This window comes from Oryx dammah, unplaced genomic scaffold, assembly GCF_014754425.2.
Source record: "Oryx dammah isolate SB20612 unplaced genomic scaffold, SCBI_Odam_1.1 HiC_scaffold_1, whole genome shotgun sequence".
NCBI classification, from domain to species: Eukaryota; Metazoa; Chordata; class Mammalia; order Artiodactyla; family Bovidae; genus Oryx; species Oryx dammah.
This window is the reverse complement of record NW_024070185.1, coordinates 71,133,832-71,154,036: the sequence shown is the minus strand read 5'-3', so window position 1 is coordinate 71,154,036 and position 20,205 is coordinate 71,133,832. Positions and strand designations below refer to the sequence as shown.

Here is a 20,205-nt window from a genome sequence, read left to right as displayed (position 1 = left end):
TGTCCAAGGTTCAGAGATAAATAGCACAGGTTGTAGCTTGGTCACCTGTCATCCCCCAAGGTTCCCAAAGAGAAGGTTCTCAAGTGTAATGGCTAAAGAGTACCAAATGTTCACATGTGTGTGAGTGCATGCGCGCACACACACACACAGAGGCATGCATCAGTGAGCAGTTGGTACAAGAGGAAGATACAGGCCCTCTATGTTTATTCATTATCAGCCTCCAGTGTCCCAGGGAAGGATGCAAGGGAGGAAAAAATATCAAAAGAGAAGGCAGAAGGAATGATGTCAGGAAAAAAATTCCATTTTCCTTTCATCCAACAAGTGGAATTGATGACCTGAGACAAATAATGCACAAAATGATACCTTACAATTTCATAAAACCTATAATGATATTGTACCTTTACCTCACCTGTTAGGCATTTTCCTATGTTAGAACTTACCCGCGGTCTTCCACAGTGGCCTCTTTCAAATGGATGTATGTTTCAGGGAAAATACCCTGCAGAGAGAAGAACTTGGGTTATGCGGCCATAAAAACCACAGTCCAATATACTCTGAGGAAAACATAATTCAAAGAGACACATGTACTCCAATGTTCACAGAAGCACTATTTACAATATAGCCACGACATGGAAGCAACCTAGATGTCCATCGACAGATGAATGGATAAAGAAGATGTGGTATACTATGAACAACAGAATATTACTTAGCAAAAAAAAAGGAAAGTTTGGGTCATTCGCAGTGATGTGGGTGGACCTAGTGTCTGTCATACAGAGTGAAGTCAGGCAGAAAAACAAATACATATATTAACGCATATACGTGGAATCTAGAAAAATGGTACAGATGAACCTATTTGCGGGGCAGGAACAGAGACACAGACGGAGTGACATGGGGTGGGGGTAGACTGGCAGAGTAGCACTGAGACATATACACTCTCATGCGTAAAACAGATACCTAGTGGGAACTACTGTAATCGCACAGGGAACTCAGCCTAGTTCTCTGTGAGGACCTAGAAGGGTAGGATGGGAGCCGGGTGGGAGGGAAGTTCAAGAGGGGAAGGGATACACACACACATATAGCTGACTCATCTAGTTATACAGCAGAAAATAATACAACATTGTAAAACAAGTATCCTCCAATTAAGAAAAATATCAAAAACCCCTCAGCTCACAATAAAGAGCACAAACAGTCGCAAGTCAAGTAGGGGAGGGGCAAGGGCACCAGGGCAACACCTACAGTTTGCAGTTAAGGTCATAGGGCGTCAATTACATAGGCTGGCTACCTAAACGAAAGCAGGGCTGAAACACTGAAAACATATGACTGAATCCTGGGGTTCAGAGTGCTTAAGATAAACACTTCATAAGTGAACAGGCAAACATGCCCAGGGTCAGCTCAGAGTATTTATAGATCTAAAATGCCTCCAGATTCTACACAACATGAGGTGCTTCTCTTAAAGGGTTTCGGGTAATTAGCAGATGGAGGGCTATGTACTTAGTGGTCCATAAAATTATGGTGATTTTCTAGACCCATTCCTCTCAGCACTTGCACTTAAACAAAATGCATGGAATCAATTAGGCTTGGTTATTTTTAGCCTTTTCCAGTCTCAAACTGCTCTCCATTCTAAATCCCTAAGAGGCAATTTGATGTCGGTATGAAGACACTGCCTGTGGGAAAACTATGCCTAGAAAGACCTAAAAGAAACCCTGGAACCTGGTCAGGAGCAATCTGCAAAAGTGTAGACTGGATCTCACCCACAGGAAGCAAGCCACAGATGTGAGTTTTCTTAAAACCAAAAGCTTCTACTATTCAACTGTATGATGTGCTCATCAATAAGCAGAAACACTGCCATTCAGAAAGGCACCGCTGGTCCCTACTTTACGGTACTTTTCAGGCCAGACAAGGAGAGGTACTGGACTAACCAGAAAGTTCATTTGGGTTTTTATGCCATCTTATGGAAAAACCTAAATGAACTTTTTGGCCAACCTAAATAGAAGAAGCTGTTTAACAAGCACCATTGGCTCAACTTGCTTGTAGCCCTGAGCCTGTAAAAACTGCAGCCATGTGGACACGGCATGTCAGGGGTAGCTGACCACAAAGGTGGGAGAGGGGCAGGTCATGCCCTGGGGACCCAGGTCAGAGACGCCTGTGTACTCTGTGATCCTCATTCGTTCAGAGCCAGAAAAACTAGTGCATTTCAACCAGGGTTGGTTGTGCATCTAGTTTCGTGTGCAACGTTTATCTGAGCAATCCTCTCCTCTCTCCCTTTTAATCCTCTGCCAATAAAACAGGAAAACAGCAAGAAAATTTGAGACTATGCTGCTCCCAGCATTGGTGATGACAAGGTAGATCCTGCCACTGCCTGAGTCAGAAGTGGAATGGCCATCCTTTCCTTCCAGGCAGGAAGAAGCAAAAAAACATATAAAGATACCTGTCGCTCCTCACTTTGAGAAAGGGGCAGGCATAGGGTACATGAGTGAGAAAGTATAATCCAATCTTGTTACTGATAAAGACCCAGAACACACACAGAAACAAGGTAACACCGACCTCTTTCATGACAAGGACAGGATTCCTAGCGATTTTGGAAAACTGATCACAGAGTTAAACACTAACAAAAATACAATGTGTGTGTAATTTCCTTGGGGTTTGATTAATGGGTTTCTGAAGCTCCAGGCCAGTCTTTAGGATGCCGAAGGAACCTTGGGTGCGTCTTCCTTCTGCTGCTGCTGCTAAGTCACTTCAGTCGTGTCCAACTCTGTGTGACCCCACAGGCGGCAGCCCACCAGGCTCCTCCGTCCCTGGGATTCTCCAGGCAAGAACACTGGAGTGGGTTGCCATTTCCTTCTCCAATGCATGAAAGTGAAAAGTGACGCTCAGTCGTGTCCGACTCTTAGCGACCCCATGGACTGCAGCCTACCTACCAGGCTACTCCGTCCATGGGATTTTCCAGGCAAGAGTACTGGAGTGGGGTGCCATTGCCTTCTCCGTTCCTTCTGCTAGGTGGATGTAAATGTTTTGTCAATCCCCATCTCTGTGGAGAACCAGACTTGCCTGCCCAGTGCTCACCTTGAAGACAGGATGCTGAGTGAAATAAGCCAGACACAAAAGGACAAATACTGCCTGACCTCACTTGTATGAAGGTCCTAGAGTAGTCAGATTCATAGAGACAGAAGAGAACTGGGGTTACAAGGACTGGGAGGAGGAGAGAAGGGGGAGCTTATATTAAATGCTTATAGAGTTTCAGTTTGGGATAATGAGAAAGTTCTAGAGATGGTGGTGATGGTTTCACAACAATATAACTATACTTAATACCCCTCAACTGTACATTTTAAAAGAGTCAAGGGACTTCCCTGGAGGTCCAGCTGTTAAAGACTTCACCTTTCAAGGCAGGGGGTGTGAGTTCAATCCCTGGTTGGGGAGCTAAGATCCCACATGCCTTGTGGCCAAAAAATTGAAACATAAAACAGAAGCAATATTGTAACAAATTCAATAAAGACTTTAAAAATGGTCTACAGTAAAATAAATAAAAGAATTAAAATACTAATTTTCTGTCAAGTATACTGTACAACAATAAAATAAAGCTGTCCAGAACTCATAAAAAGGTGGTGCACTGACTGAAAATGAATCAGTCAAAGTAGCAGTTAATCAGGAGCCATATTTGAAGGCTGAATGAGATGTGAAACTGTTGGTCCCAAGGAGTATCCTTGCAGAAGATTTTTCAAATCAAGAAGATAAAGGACTGATTAACTGTTTCGTACACCTAAAACCTGATGACTGCTCTCCGAATCACAAGGAGAAATCCAAAACAGAAACATTTGTAATATAAGTGGCTTATTTTGTAATGGAGCCCTGGGTTGTATCCCTGGGTCGGGAAGATCCCCTGGGGAAAGGAATGGCACCCCACTCCAATATTCTTGCCTGGAGAATCCCATGGACAGAGGAGCCTGGCAGGCTACAGTCCACGGGGTCGCAAAGAGTTGGACATGACTGAGCGACTAACACTAACGCAGGCAGCAATCATAGCAGGTAATTTGTACTGCGCATGCAGACATGATGATTTTCATATTAAGAGTTATCTATTTTGTTGCACTTCCACTGTTACTTGTAGGCATCTTCTTTCCATGGTAGCATTTGTCCACTTGCAGCCATTTAATTGCTCTTGTAAATCTGAGACTACAGGCTTTTTTTTTTTTTAAATATTTGTGTAGTGATTTATTTTGGCTGCATTGGGTCTGGGTTGCAGCACTCAGGATCTTTTGTGGCAGCACAGGGGACCTTAGTTTCCTGACCAGGGATGGAACCTGTGTCCTCTGCATTGGGAGAAGTCTTAACCACTTGACCACCAGGGAAGTCCCTGTAGGCCTTTCCTATGCCATTCTGACACACAGAAAGCCAGACTAAACCTAGGTAATATGTTTCTGATTTCCAGCCTCTCTCCATTTTGTTTTTGCTTTCTCAGGGCAACCTATCCACTTGAGTTAAAAAAAAAGAAAAAAAAAAAAAAAGAACTAATGATTTGTAGATACTACCCTTATCCTTACTTCCACAATCCTGCCAGGATCAATAACCAGTTTCCGCATATCTCTTGGCTTCTATTTGCAAAACCACTAGCTTGTTTTATCACTTGTTTTTATAGCTTGTTTTTATCATTCTAACCAATTAAGTCTGCTTGTAAATAACACCAGAAATTTCCACTGAAACAATAGGCTTTTCAAATAGCTCTTCCCCTAAAGACTGACAAACAAGGAGACAGCATTAGGACAGCATTTCAACTAGGCTGGATTGCTTAATGAAGGAGTGTCAAAGTTGAGCATAATTCATGACAGCTGACTTTGAATTCTCTGTTTTGCCTGGATCTACCAGAAAGATATTTCAACTTATAAGTCAACAAGTAAATGCATGGCCTTTGTTTGTCTTATTATTTCACTGAATTACAAAGTTTAATTATTAAGAACTGAGAAAAGCTCTTACTGAAATAATTCTTCTCAAGAGGGAGACTGGAAGCTTAAACGGGTTTTAAGAATATGAATATAAAAAATTTAAAAACACACTGAGGCTTTGTTATTTAGATCCTAGTGAAGCACTCCACCAACCTTCCAAAGCAGACAACAGATGGATTCTGGTGTATTAGGACATCATAAGATGCCTTAGAGATGCTCCAAAGAGAGTCTTACAGACTGCAGACACTGAAAGGGAAAACTGTGGTCTGGGACCTTGTTTCAACAGAATTCACCTGCATCAGTTAAAAATATAAAATTCTGCTTGGTCTCAAAAGTTCGTATGATCTTATCCAAGAGTGGCTTTTTATGTTTTAAAATTAACTTTAAAAAAAGGATTGGTGATTAAGTGACGTAAGTATTTCGGCTCTTGAAATTTAGAACTTCAAAATTATTCACTCTAATCCTGCTTTGAAAAATAACTCGTGCTTATGCTCAGTCATGTGCAACTTTTTGTGACCCCATGGACTGTAAGCCACCAGGCTCCTCTGTTCATGAGATTCTCCAGGCAAGAACACTGGAGTGGGGTGCCATGCCCTCCTCCAGGGAATCTTCCTGACCCAGGGATGGAACCCGAGTCCCCTGCACCTCCTGCATCGGCAGGTGGATTCTTTATCACTGAGCCACAGGGAAGCCTGAAAAATAACTACCACTGCCATAACTGTGAGTAAAATAAACACTGATAGGGTTCAGCCAAAACCAAGAAGCAGAAGTGGCCGTAAACTAGGTTCCCTTCTTAACAAGCGTACTAGAGGAAAGGCTTTTGCTCCGGTCCTAACATGCTCTCATTCACACCAGAGCATCTGCTGTTTTGGATCCTTATATGAAGGCCCAGGGAAACTAAAGTCAGCAAGAGTTTACTCCTTTAATCAAATAATTTATTATTATTTTCACTACACTTAAGTAGAAAATGAAGACCCAGAGGCACAAGCATCTAACTGTGCGTATAAAAATTCAGCATCAGGATTTTAGGGAGGGATAAAAGGACTAAAACGGTGGGAGTGGATAACCACATTAAAAGCAAACACTCCTTTAGTTTGGTAGATTATTAAACTGTCAGAGTTAATAAACTGTGTGTGCGTACATACACATGTGCAAATACTGACTGCTGTTTGAGCATCAACAATAGAGAAAGCTTAACTAGGACAGTCATGGTTTTAAATGGCCTATACCTTCCAGAAAGGTGTTTTTCTGGGCCCACACCTTCTTTAAATTAATTTTTATTGGAGCATCGTTGCTTTACAATGGTGTGTTAGTTTCTGATGCAGAGCAAAGTGAACCAGTGATATGTCCACATATATCCCCTCTTTTATGGATTTCCTTTCCATTTCGGTTCCTACGGAGCACTGAGCAGAGTTCCCTGTGCTCTACAGGAGGTTCTCATTAATTATCTATCTTATACACAGCAGTGTATATGCCAGTCCCAATCTCTCCACGCACAGCCCTTCTGAGACTGGTGTGCTAGCACCCCTTTTGTCTTGTGCCGTATTTGGCAACTAAAACCTGTGGGTTTGTGTTTTTATTGAGTTCTTGATCAATTCTGAAATGTTCCTCTCGCCCTCACTCTTTTGGATGGGAACTAACTGTGAAATAGCATGGCCCCATCAACACTGTCCTTTTCAAAAGAAAGTGCTGACAGGCTATGCAGTGCCAGTCTGCAGTGTCACAGAAAAAGTGCTGACCTGACCTGAAATAAACCGAGAGGGTATTAACCTAACTCACAGGTTTTCTTTAGCTTGACTATCAGCAGCTTTGGCACTGGGAAAAGGAACCCACGAGCGTCAGTGTTTTTCAAATTCTTTGCCCATGATGGGAGAGCAACCCAGCATGACTGTCATAAAACATAATTAAAAATACACAAAATACTGTAAAATATACACCTAACACAAAAGTTTCCTGAAACGTAACTTACCACAGCATTCCATTTTCTATTTTTCAGTCTGAGTTGTAAAAAGATGTTGGTTCTAACCCACTCTGTTGATTTCGTGTGAGTTTCACAGTTGGAAAACTAGGACTCTGAGGACTCTCCTGGTGGTCCAGCGGTTAAGACTCTGCACTCCCAATGCAGGGGGCACAGAGTTGATCCCTGGTCGGGGAACTAAGATTCCACAGGCCAACAGTGTGGCCCCCGCTAATAAAAACCTACTACTCTGGTTTTCCATTTTATAAAAAAAGGAAAGAGTCACGTGGAAATGGGGAGACCCTGTGATTCTGGGATTTCAAAACTGGAACTAAAGGATAAACAGATAAGTCCCCCCTCCTCTGATACAGAGCTACATCCCTAGATGACCACATCGCTCAGGTGAAGCAACCAGAAAGCCTGCAGAGGCCCTACCTGGGGTGTCAAATTCACCTCCAGCTTTCATCCTTGAGTTGGCTGGTGGGAAATACAGCCATGGGACTTGGACTCTTTTACCTGAACGGTGAGGCCAGACAATTTGCTTTTGAATCTACAGAACAGCTGTCAAAGACAAAGTAAACTGGGCCCACAAGCAGCAGATAATGGGATCAGGTAAGACAACACAAGGCTGGCAGACAGTAGATTTCCAAGCAGAACACTGAACCATAAGCCATACCTTTTTGGATTTATTTTGGAGGGTGTATCCTCTGTACCAACCTGTCAGGGTAGAAGAGAAGACAGAATCGAGTACGTTATCTGGGACAACACACAGACACTAGCAACATACATCCTCATAACCCGGGTCTCCTGCATTGCAGGCAGATTCTTTACCATCTGAGCCACCAGCAAAGCCCATGGTTTGGGTGTGGACATGGAATCCAGGAGGCCTCTAGCAGACAATATGAACATTTTCATTTATTATACAGTAAAAATCTAGATTTATTTCAGAGCTGCACTGTCTTGATAACTAAAGGACTTAAAATTCACTTAGAATCACGCCTCCTCATTTCTTTGGAGAAAGGACCAAATAAATAAATAATAGGATGGAAGACAGCTCAGTCTCTTAACACTTTAATCCCTTCCAGTCATTCAATAAATGCTTTTGCACGAATGAAAATGAACTTTCATCCATTTATATACATTCTGCGAGTTACCTTATACTACTAAAATAGATATTTTAAAGTAATTTATATATATTCTCTCCTTCTTGCTTTCTCTCCCACCCCCACAACCCTCTCTCCCAGGATAAGAACCAATATTCTGGAAAAAATTTAAATCAGAATAGCAAACTTTATACATATATGTACATATATATATCAAAACTTATAAATATATATATGTATTTATACCTAAAAACAAACTGAAACAAATAAAACATTTTAAACAATTCTTGGCAATGCTACAATACTCCTCTACATAAAAAGATTTTATGTGTTTGCTTAACAAGGCTTTCAGTAAAGTCTTTAACTTCCTTCTAAAAATTCCAATCAATACACGTATTCCTATGGATGTTTTCCCACCCTCTATCTTGTAAAGGAAGTATATAATTTAATCTATCCATAAATAGATACTGGATGCTGCTGCTGCTAAGTCACTTCAGTCGTGTCCGACTCTGTGCGACCCCACAGACGGGAGCCCGCCAGGCTCCCCCATCCCTGGGATTCTCCAGGCAAGAACACTGGAGTGGGTTGCCATTTCCTTCTCCAATGCGTGAATAATGAATATTTATTGAACACCTAATATAGGTAATTCACTGAAATAATTTTGCTCATTCCCTATAACCATGAAGCATCAGGGTGGTTATTCTGCCTAAGTAAACCTTGTTGTCAGCGGTCCAGATGTATAAAGGAGCCATAAACACACAGTGAGTACATGCAAGCTGTAATGGAAACTTCAGGCATACTGTTTCTGGACAAAATTATTATCGGAAAACACACATGCACTCCAGTGTTCACAGCAGCACTATTCCAATAGCCAAGACACAGAAACAACCTAAATCTCCATCGACAAAGGAATGGATAAAGAAAATGTGGTTCATATACAGAACAGAATACCACTCAGCCATAAAGCAGCAATGGATGGACCTAGAGATTATCAAACTATGTGAAGTCAGAAACAGCATAGGATATTATGCTGTGGACTGGTGTCTTTAATTAGGAGTGGTGTTCCCTGTTCAGATTTTTTTTTGTCAATCATGGGCTTTGATGCAAATCTATAACCAGTCCACAGCAGCATAATACCCCATTCTAACCAGTTAAAAACAGGAAAATCCTTAACACTTTTGAGTGCTGACAGTTCAAAATCTGCGAAAATATTAATAACTCTATACTTCAAGAAGGTAAATTCAGCTCCCTAATACAGCCAAAGTAGTTTGTGTCCAGTGTTGGATGATTTTATATAGAACAAATTATAGAAGAGTTCTATTAGCAGATGCATGAAATTTAAAAAAAATTTTTTTTGAAGTGTAGTTGGTTTACAATGTGTTAATTTCTGGTGTACAACAAAGTGATATAGTCATGTATACATTTATGTGTGTGTGTGTGTGTATGTTCTTTCTAATATTCCTTTCCATTATAGTTTATTATAGGATATTGACTATACGTACAACAGCCAAGACATGGAAACAAGACTTTAGTCTCTTCCAAGCAGTTTTCATCTCTTTATGTCCTATAAACCCAAGATGTTGTACTACAGACTGGGTTCACTTTCAGAGGGGAACTTACCAATACTTTTGTAAACAGTGTTTGTGCACAGCTATCCATCATAGAATTATGCTTCTGAAACCTGTCATTTTTGAAAACTTTTTTTTTTCTTTTAAACCTGAGTCTTCTCTAGGAAATGGCAACCCACTCTAGTACTCTTGCCTGAAAAAGCCCATGGACAGAGGAGCCTGGCAGGCTACAGTCCATGCGATCGCAAAGAGTCGAACACGACTTAGTGACTTAACAACAACAACAAAGTCTTCTCTACAACTGTGGTATGTGTACAACTCCTTCTAAAGGCTCAGGATCACCAAGCTTAATTCTACAAAAGTGAACGCTCACACTGGGTACTGGCAGAACACTGTCTATTTCTGGAGTTTTTATCATATATGCTGAGGACTTGATAAATTCAGCTGCTAATAAATCCAAAGGCTATGGTAATAGTCCAAGAGTACATTTGCTCATTTCCACATTACGAACTAGAGTTGTGATACAAGCAAGAACCTGAATTTCCAATTAATGCCAACACCTAACACAAGATAATTACAGTTAAATACAGTACGCTACTGGCCTGTTGAAAGCGTTATCAACAAGCACCCATAATCAATGAGTCGTGTGAACTGGTTGGAATCTCAGTTACTGTCTTAAATTTAAAAATAAAGGGAATGGTGGAGGGATGGTAAGTCCAGAAGATTAGGTGAAATGACAATCTCAAAAAGTAAGCTTCTGGCAACCATGGGGAACTTCAAAAGTGATTCTATGCAGGGACTTCCTTGGCAGTACAGTGGTTAGGACTCCACGCTTTCACTGACGAGGCCTGGGTTCAATCCCTGTTTAGGGAACTAAAATCCTACAAGCCACAGTGCAGCCAAAAAAAAAAAAATGGTGATTCTACGCAAAAGGTTGATCTGTTTGAGAAAAGAGTCATTTCTTTTTTCCTGGGGCTGACCCACTCCAGAATAAAACTGTCCCCTCCAATTTAAAAATATCAGAGTCCCTAATTCCATTGTCAAAGTCACTTACTTAAGCTGGTTTCTCAGATAATCTCCATCAGTCAAGATTCCATCATCACCTGCTCCATTTCACCTCACCTGTCCAAATGCATCTCTGGCCACGGCCCACTTTCTGGCTCCCATAGGACAGGTCCCTTACTTGGCTCTTCACCCGCTCTACATACAACCATTCAATAAATATTTATTAAGCACTAGTTTAGATACCATGGTAGAGTGGAGAACAAGAGTCATTACAAAGATTACACTCTAATATAAAATATGATATATATGATGATCTCAGAGGATGACAGAGCTAGAGCTAGGTAAAAGCACTCAAGGAGAGCACATGGCAGAAAATAATTAGCCACACGGGACATGATAAAATGGAATGAACTACAGCTACACACAACATCATGGGTGAACCTAGAAAACATGCAGAATGAAAGAAACAAAACAGAACAGACATGCATAGTTCCATTTACATAAAGCTGAAGGGCAGACAGACTAATCAACCCATGGGGATCTAAATTAGCACAGGCTTTTTTTTTTTTTTTTTTTGAAAGTGGGAATTGCACAGAAGAAGGTGACGGAACTTTCTGGAGCATGGGGAATGCTCTGTGTCTTGACTGGAGCATTAGGCACGTGTTGTGCACTCAATTTGCTTAAATTCCTTGAATTGTACCTAAGATGAGTGTATTTCACTGTATATACATTTCACTGCAATTTCTAAAAAAAAACATTAAAAAATGTAAACTTATCAAAGGAACAAAAAGCTATGAACAAAGCTAGTGAAGGTAATGGAATTCCAGTTGAGCTATATCCTAAAAGATGATGCTGTCAAAGTGCTGTACTCAGCATGCCAGCAAATTTGGAAAACTCACCAGTGGCCACAGGACTGGAAAAGGTCAGTTTTCATTTCAATCCCAAAGAAATGCAATGCCAAAGAATGTCCAAACTACCACACAATGGCTCTCATCTCACACGCTAGGCTAAGTAATGCTCAAAATTCTCCAAGCCAGGCTTCAATAGTACGTGAACCGTGAACTTCTAGATGTTCAAACTGGATTTAGAAAAGGCAGAGGAACCAGAGATCAAATTTCCAGTATCTGCTGGATCATCAAAAAAGGAAGAGAGTTCCAGAAAAACATCTACTTCTGTTTTATTGAATAAACCTAAGCCTCTGACTGTGTGGATCACAATAAACTGCGGAAAATTCTGAAAGAGATGGGAATACCAGACCACCTGACCTGCCTCCTAAGAAATCTATATGCAGGTCAAGAAGCAACAGTTAGAACTGGACATGGAACAACAGACTGGTTCCAAACTGGGAAAGGAGTACGTCAAAGCTGTATATTGTCACCCTGCTTATTTAACTTCTATGCAGAGTAAGTAAAGTATGTAAAGTCACTCAGTCGTGTCTGACTCTTTGTGACCCTGTGGATTGCAGCCCACCAGGCTCCTCAGTCCATGGGATTCTCCAGGCAAGAATACTGGAGTGGGTTGCCGTTTCCTTCTCCAGGGGATCTTCCCGACCCAGGGATTGAACCCGGGACTCCCGCATTGGAGGCAGACGCTTTAACCTCTGAACCACCAGTATATCATGTGAAATGCTGGGCTAGATGAAGCACAAACTGGAATCAAGACTGCCAGGAGAAATATCAATAACCTCAGATATGTAGATGACACCACCCTTATAGCAGAAAGCAAAGAACTCAAGAGCCTCTTGATGAAAGTAAAAGAGGAGAGTGAAAAAGTTAGCTTAAAACTCAACATTCAGAAAACTAAGATCATGGCATCCAGTCCCATCACTTCATGCATGGCAAACAGATGGGGAAACAGTGACAGACTTTGTTTTTCTGGGCTCCAAAATCACTGCAGATGGTGACTGCAGCCATGAAATTAAAAGATGCTTACTCCTTGGAAGAAAAGGATGACCAACCTAGACAGCATATTAAAAAGCAGAGACATTACTTTGCTGACATAGGTCTAGCCAAAGCTATGGCTTTCCAGTAGTCATGTATGGATATGAGAGTTGGAACTATAAAGAAAGCTGAGCGCTGAAGAATTGATGTTTTTGAACTGTGGTGTTGCAGAAGACTCTTGAGATCATATTGATGTATGCCAAAACCAATACAATACTACAAAGTAATTAGCCTCCAATTAAAATAAATAAATTTATATCAAAAACAAAAGACTCTTGAAAGTCCCTTGGATTGCAAGGAGATCCAACCAGTCAATCCTAAAGGAAATCAGTGGTGAATACTCAGTGGAAGGACTGATACTAAATCTGAAACTCCAGTACTTTAGCAATCTGATGCAAAGATCTGACTCCTTGGAAAAGACCCTGATGCTGGGAAAGATTGAAGGCAGGAGGAGAAGGGGACGACAGAGGATGAGATGGTTGGATGGCATCACCAACTCGATGGACATGAGTTTGAGTAAGCTCCAGGAGCTGGTGATGGACAGGGAAGCCTGGCGTGCTGTAGTCCATGGGGTTGCAAACAGTTGGACATGACTGAGCAACTAAACTGAACTGATCAAAGGAACATTACGAAGTATCCATCTCAAAGGGACATAGAATTCAACAATAAAGGCATTGCTCAAGTATTATTGAACATTTTTGTTGGAAAGTACCTTGAAACCAGTTTCAGCCACATGTGAAAAATCAGAGTTTTTACTCCAATTTTTCCATTGTTTTTACTTTGTATTGTGTCTCTCCAATGACATTGTTCATCTTTCTTGTTTGGGGCTCCAAAACTGATTCTGAACAAGTACTGCTATTTCCAAAAATTCAATCCCAGTCTGGACATTCATTTACTCATTCAACAAAAAGATGCTTAGGAGAGCAAGATCTATAACATCTTTGTCATACTTGGTCTCATTTTTTAATGGGAAGAGAAAAACAAACATGTGAACACACAAGAATATGAAAAAAGTCATTTCATAAAGGGCTAAAAGTTATTAGGGAAAGAGTGACAATGTACCCTAACAGTCACTGCCACATTGTTCAGAACAGCCAAGACATGGAAGCAACCTAAGTGTCTATCAACAAAAGAATGGATAATGATGATGTGGTTTATATACACAGTGGAATATTACTCAGCCATAATAAAGAATGAAATAAAGCTACTTGTAGCAACATCGGTGGACCCAGAGATCATACTAAGTGAAGTAAGTCAGAGAAAGATAAATATATGACATTACTTATAAATGGTATTAAGTCGATCAACTCTTTGCAACACCATAGACTGTAGCCTGCCGGGCTCCTCTGCCCACAGGATTCTCTAGGCAAGAATACTGGAGTGGGTAGCCATTCTCTTCTCCAGAGAATCTTCCTGACCCAGGGATCAAACCTGGGTCTCCCGCACTGCAGGTAGATTCTTTATGGTCTGAGTCACCAGGAAGTCCCAAATATACATGTGGCGTCTAAAAAATGATGCAAATGAACTTATTTACAAAAACAGAAACAGACTCACAAATTTAGAAAACAAATTTATGTTTACCAAAGGGGAAAGGTAGGAAGGAGGGATAAATCAGTAGGAGTTAGGGGATTAACATTACACACTACTACACATAAAATAGATAACAAACAAGGACCTATTGTCTAGCACAGGGGACTATATCCAATATTTTATAATAACCTAAAAATGGAAAAGAATGTGAAAAACAATAAACATACATGTATATGTTTTTTTAACTGAATCACTGCTGTACAGTTGAAGCTAACACATTGTAAATCAACTGTACTTCAATTTAAACCAAAAAAAGTGACAAGTAGAGATGGGTTACTTCAGCACACGTGAACAGAAAATTCTCTCGGCTGAGGATTCACATTGCTAATGTGGTCATTCATTTATTATACATAAAACACTTATTCAACCCTAGCATGCCAGACACTGTCTTCAAGGAGGAAGGAAATAGACTGTAAACAAATAATGAAATACAAAAGGTCCTTTAATGGTAATGCTTGCAGACACTTGGCACACAAAGGCAGGGTTATGAATATGCTGAAGGCAATTACTGACTCGGAAGATTTTTTTTGAACCATAAAAGCATCATTTACATGTGTAAGGCATGAAGCATTTTGTAAAATCTCTCATTTTGCAGCCCCAGAATAAATCTGCTTCCTCTCTGCTCCATCAATAAATTATTCTTATTGTGGTAAAATATACATAAGATGAATTTTAACATTTTAACTATTTGAAAGTACACAGTTCATTGGCATTAAGTACATTCGCACTGTTGTACAATCATAATTTTTGACCTTCCCAGGAATTAAAGGCAAGAAAGAGATAGGGAGCCATGGTTTCTATGCACCTTCTTTGGGCAGTGTAGCCAGCCAGGCTCCTCTGTCTGTGGGATTCTCCAGGCAAGAATACTGGAGTGGGTTGCCATTCCCTTCTCTAGGGGATCTTCCCAACCCAGGGATCAAACCTATGTCTCCTGCACTGTAGGCAGATTCTTTTCCGCTGAGCCACCAAGGAAGCCCAAAGCCTGGCTGGTCAGGAGTGGGATTCGAACCCACACCATCAAAGGCTTCTGCAACCTGAAAGCAGGTCTGTGCCTTACACGGCTAGGCCATCCTGACGGAGGAAGAGCTAGGGCTAAATCCTGTTGGTTTTTGTTTGTGTCACTGGCCTGGTAGCTCGCTGGGTGAGGCAGAGTTAATTAGGCCAAGGTCGAAGGTTCCATTCCCTGCGGGCCAGGTGAGCCCGTCAGGTTTCCATGGCCAAGGCCTGTCCTCCCATTCCCAGTGAGTGTCCCTCAGGACAAGCCTGAGGTCCCTCCCTAGAGGGAAGCTGGAAAGGGGGGCAAACCTCTACTGGACTTCGTTGCAACATCTTTGTCTGAAGGTAGCACAGAGCCACTGGGGTTCAGGAAGTCCACTTTCTGAATCCAAGGACCATCTCAGTTGGGCTTTTGAAACGAAGCTCAAAGGCAGACAGCAAAAGGATGCAAAGACAGTCAGAGGCAGTTCTATTCTTTCGTATCGTTTTGTGAGACAATTGGTCATCCATGTTAATCATCTGAACTCGATTTTGTGCCTTTGAGTCAGGCATGTGCAGTAACTGCTGGAAGTCTGAGCTCCAAAGAACTTGAGTTCACAGAAATTTAACACCCTCACCTCGAAAAAGAGGAAACACAGGCAAGGAACTGAAAAGGTTGTCCAGAGTCAAGCAGTGACTTGCTAGCTAAGATGAGGATCTGACCATGGGCTTCCTAGGGCACACTTCATAGCTCACTGCCCCCTCACTGCTCCTGGCGGTGGTGGGGGGCAGCTTGGCCACAGAATCCTCTCAATATAAATCCCACAGACATAAGCACAGCAAGTTAGCGGAAAAGAAAGATGGCGGTTTCTGACTTTTGTTTCTTGAATGAACAACAGAGAGTTGCGTCTCTGTGGTATCTGGCACACAGCGGACACTCAATACATTTCGGATGAATATATTAATGAGAAAGAGAACTCCTAGAGCTAATGGCCACGGACAGAACAGACTGATGGAGGACCCCCTAAAATCTGCTCCTCCCAGGCAAGACTGACTGCAAGGTCTAAGACATCTTTCTCTCCTCTCCGAGATCCCATACCCTATGTGGCAGAGCAGGGCAGGGCCCGAGCACCTCCCTGGGAGGCCAGGGACAGAAGAGACACCCCTCCTTACGAGAAAGACTCACTGAAACCCAAAGGCCTAGGCCTCCATCCTGGTTCTGTGCTCACCAGCTCTGCCAGACTCCCATTGGTCAACTATTCATTTCAAGGTAAGAAGGCTTTGATCTCTCAAACAGCCTTCCACCAAAACATTCCTTTCTCCTCCGCTCGTAAAATTCAACTCCACAGCTAACAGAGGTTTGCTCTGGTTGCCCACAACACATGGTGACGGCATGACTTTTTTCCAACAGCACACACCTCCTCAGACAGATGGAAGGATCTGCTCCAGGCGGTGGACCCACAGGAGGAGGAGATTCAAGTTACAGCCGACAAACCAGAGAGGTGACATACACAAATCTCTCCTGCAAAACTGGGAGCTCTCTCTGCGATTCTGAAGTTCAGTGAGAGGAAGGGAAAAGATCTCCTCCAGTCTGATCAACCTCTTGACTTTGGTTTGCCCATTCCCTTTCAGTACGCTAGATGTGGCCTTTTCTTTGTTTTCTAAAGCAAAGTAATCCTGACAGTTGTTTGTCCTTCTGGCTCCTGGCACTAATTCCACTCTTCTGTGGTGGAACGTTCTCTAACTTACCCAACCAGTTCAAGCAAGCTGAAATAAATGGATGCCACATGCAGTTTCCTCTGTAGTAGCAATGAATTTGCTGGAACTGTCTCTTAGATTGATTTTGTTATCATCGGCACCGATATTTGCAAAATGGAAGGGAAAAGAATACAGGTTTGTGAAGGAGGAATCATTTCATCAAATGGGATATATTGAAGAAGGCCTGCTTTTACAAGGAACAATGCTAGGTTCTGGGGATGGGAGATGCTGATTCAAGAGTTTGGGACTCCAATAACACCCACTCCTGATCTGGAAGAATTTCTAATCTAATTACTAGTAGAACAGAAGGAGACAAGTGAAGGTGAAGTCATAATTAACTTGCATGTCTAGTTAACCAGGATTTCTGGAATTTCAGTGCAGACTGCTTTTTTTTTTTTTTAAACTGGAAGATAATTGCTTTACAATGTTGTGCCAGTTTAAGTTGTATAACAACATGAATCAGCTATGTGTATACATATATCCCCTCCCTCTGGAGCCTCCCTCCCACCCCACCCCTCAATGCATCCCTCTTGGTTATCACAGAGCACTGAGCTAAGCTCCCTGTGCTATAAGGCAGATTCCCTCGAGCTAGCTATTTTACACATGGGAGTGTGTATAGGTCGGTGTTATTCTCCCAGTTCATCCCACCCTCCTCCCCCAGGCCCCGTGTCCATGTCTCTCTTCCTCCCCTACAAATAGGTTCATCAGGACCATGTTTCTAGATTCCATATATATATACACATTAATATATGATACTTTTCTCTAACTTACTTCATTCTGTATGACAGACTCTAAGTCCACCCACATCTCTGCAAATGTCACAATTTCGTCCCTTTTATGGCTGAGTAATATTCCACTGTATATGCATATGACATCTTCCTTATCCATGTCGATTCATCTGTCAATGGAAAGAATTCTTGAATTTCAGTGCAGACTGCTTTTTCAATGAAACCACTACTCCACCTGAGAAGAGATGAAGGCTGCCTTCATTTCTGAAGGGGACCAGAGGCTCCAGTAAGACAGGAACCTGATCCCAGGCAGAGGCATTGGAAATATGTGAGCCTTCGCACAGAGGACAAGTCAGGTGATGTGAGGAAAGCCCTCCAGTGTGACCCAGTGCTGAATCTAAGATCCCTTCAGCCTGATCTCCTAGAAACCTGCTTTAAATTCCTCAATGGAATGCCTCCTAAAAATGAACAAGCAAGGCTACAATGTTGTGAACCACGGGTCCCCACATTGTGGACCCAGAGAGCCAGGGGTGAAAAGACACTACCAAGGGTGTGAAAAGACCGACAATACAGAGTTGGAACCCAAGACTGGTGACAACATTGAGTCCTGGTGTGATGTCCCTGGCAGTCCAGTGATTAAGAATGCACCTGCCAATGCAGGGGACACAGGTTCAAATCCCTGGTCAGGGAAGACCCCACAGGCCACAGAACAACTAAGCCCATGAGCCACAACCACTGGGACAGCGCTCTATAATAAGAGAAACCACTGCAATGAGAAACCCATGCACCGCAACAAAGAGTTGCCTCTGCTCGCCCAACCAGAGAACACTGGCGAGCAGCAATGAAGACCCAGTGCAACCATAATAATTTTTTTTTAAAGTCCTGGTGGCAAAACATCAGAAGAGCTGAAATACAAACCACACGGGACGTTCCCAGAGTGTCAGAGCCAAAGATGGCTCAATCTGATCCATGTGCCCTCTTCACTACCTCAGGTGGGAGGGCACAGCCCAGGACTTGAGCCATACATCCTCAGACACACAGGGAGGGAGAGACTGCCACAGGCTGGTGGGTGTCAGAGACCCCTGCAGAGACCTCTCTGCTTGTCTGGTCCTTCCTGACCCACCTACCACACCTGAGGGGCTTGGACACACTGTCAGTGACGACTGCCCACCACCTCAGTCATTCTTCCCCAGAGAGTGTGGGCTGCAGGAGGGGGACCAATCTCTCTGGATGTAGGGGGAGATGATTCTGGTAGGCTCCTGAAGAACAGGTATGCCTACCCACTCGGAGGAAGCCAGCTGCTGAAAACGGGCTGGGGAGGAGGGGTGTGGAGGGCTGATGAGCACCCTGCACTGAGGGTGAAGTGGGACCAAGCACACAGCGAGCTCGGTGGGCAGGCAGGAGACCACCGGCCAGAGAGACAAGTCGGTGTGAAGAGCCATGGAGGAGAGAAATGCACAAAGAGCTTACCCTGATACATTTGGGGTGGCGGGCAACTCATCTGACTGTCATTCAAACAGCAAAAGAACCTTACCCTCTGTGGAAAACTGTACCTTATGTTCAAAACAGAAATGCTGTTTCCCCAAAGGCCTTGGAACATGGAAAGAATGCTCTTTGGATTCCAGGGGCCCCGGGTGGGAATGAGACCTCTGCCATTTCACAGCTTTGTAATGTCTTCAATGTCTTGATATTCACATTTATCGAACAGGCGTCAGTAACTGATCTCCCAGGATTGTTAGAACTGAGATGCAGTGTATGAAAGCCCTTCACTCAATGCCTGGCACGTAGAGGAATGGAAAACGCCAAAGCTGGAGCAGTGAGGACCCAAGGACATAATAGAGGGATCCACCTCTTCACTCAGGGCCACTATCTGCCCTAAGTGATTGCAGGGGACTATATATGGGGTTCTCATTCATTTGATTTCTGAGGCGTGTGCCTGTGCTCCCTGGAAGGAGGAGCAGAACCTCTCTAAATTATTAAATTACTGGCAAATGATCCCTGAGTTAAGAAGGTCCCGTAGAGAAGGAAATGGCAACTCACTCCAATATTCTTGCCTGGGGAATCCCATGGACAGAGGAGCCTGGTGGGCTATGGTCCAGGGGGTTGGAAAGAGTCGAACAGGACTGAGCACTTATCAGCAACAATATAGATGCTGGAATCAGGCTGGAGGAAGCTTCACCCTGAGGGCTGATAAGAATACATACTTTTATTTTCCAACAGAGTAATTCCCTCCTCCAAGAAAGGAGGAGAAAACATGACTTAAGGGAAAAAACAAGAAAAAGCAGAAGAAACAACTTCGGTGATAGAAAAACCATATGACAAGTGGCTAACCAAACAACATGGTGCTGAATACCCAGGGCCTGAGTAGGGACTGAATACAGCCCCAAAGGAACTCAAAGGTCACCAGACTAGGTGATGCTAAGACCTGGCTGAACACTTGGCGGGCAGTGAATCTGCCAGGAAGACATTTAGAGAAGAAAAAGTCTCCCTGACCCATATCCTTTAATTCCAATGACAGTAGCAGATCCTTAGTCCCGCATGGTGAAAACTAAACAAGCATTCAAAGCTAGGAATTTAGTGTCCATTGCTTCTGCCACTTAGAAGATGAACTAAATTGCTAGGTACAGCTGTTTTAAAATCTATTTGG

The 20,205-nt window shown here is 42.6% G+C and overlaps 1 protein-coding gene across 1 annotated transcript in view; it reads right to left on the bottom strand.

Annotated features, from left to right (window-relative positions):
* DOCK5 (dedicator of cytokinesis 5) overlaps positions 1–20,205 on the bottom strand; it is a 201,612-nt gene that overhangs the window by 166,224 nt on the left and 15,183 nt on the right. Inside the window, exons 2-3 of the mRNA XM_040243303.1 lie at positions 7,568–7,608; positions 441–496 (exon numbers count right to left, since the gene is read on the bottom strand). Coding sequence (XP_040099237.1) covers positions 441–496; positions 7,568–7,608 — 97 coding nt within the window. The remainder of the gene's footprint in view (positions 1–440; positions 497–7,567; positions 7,609–20,205) is intronic.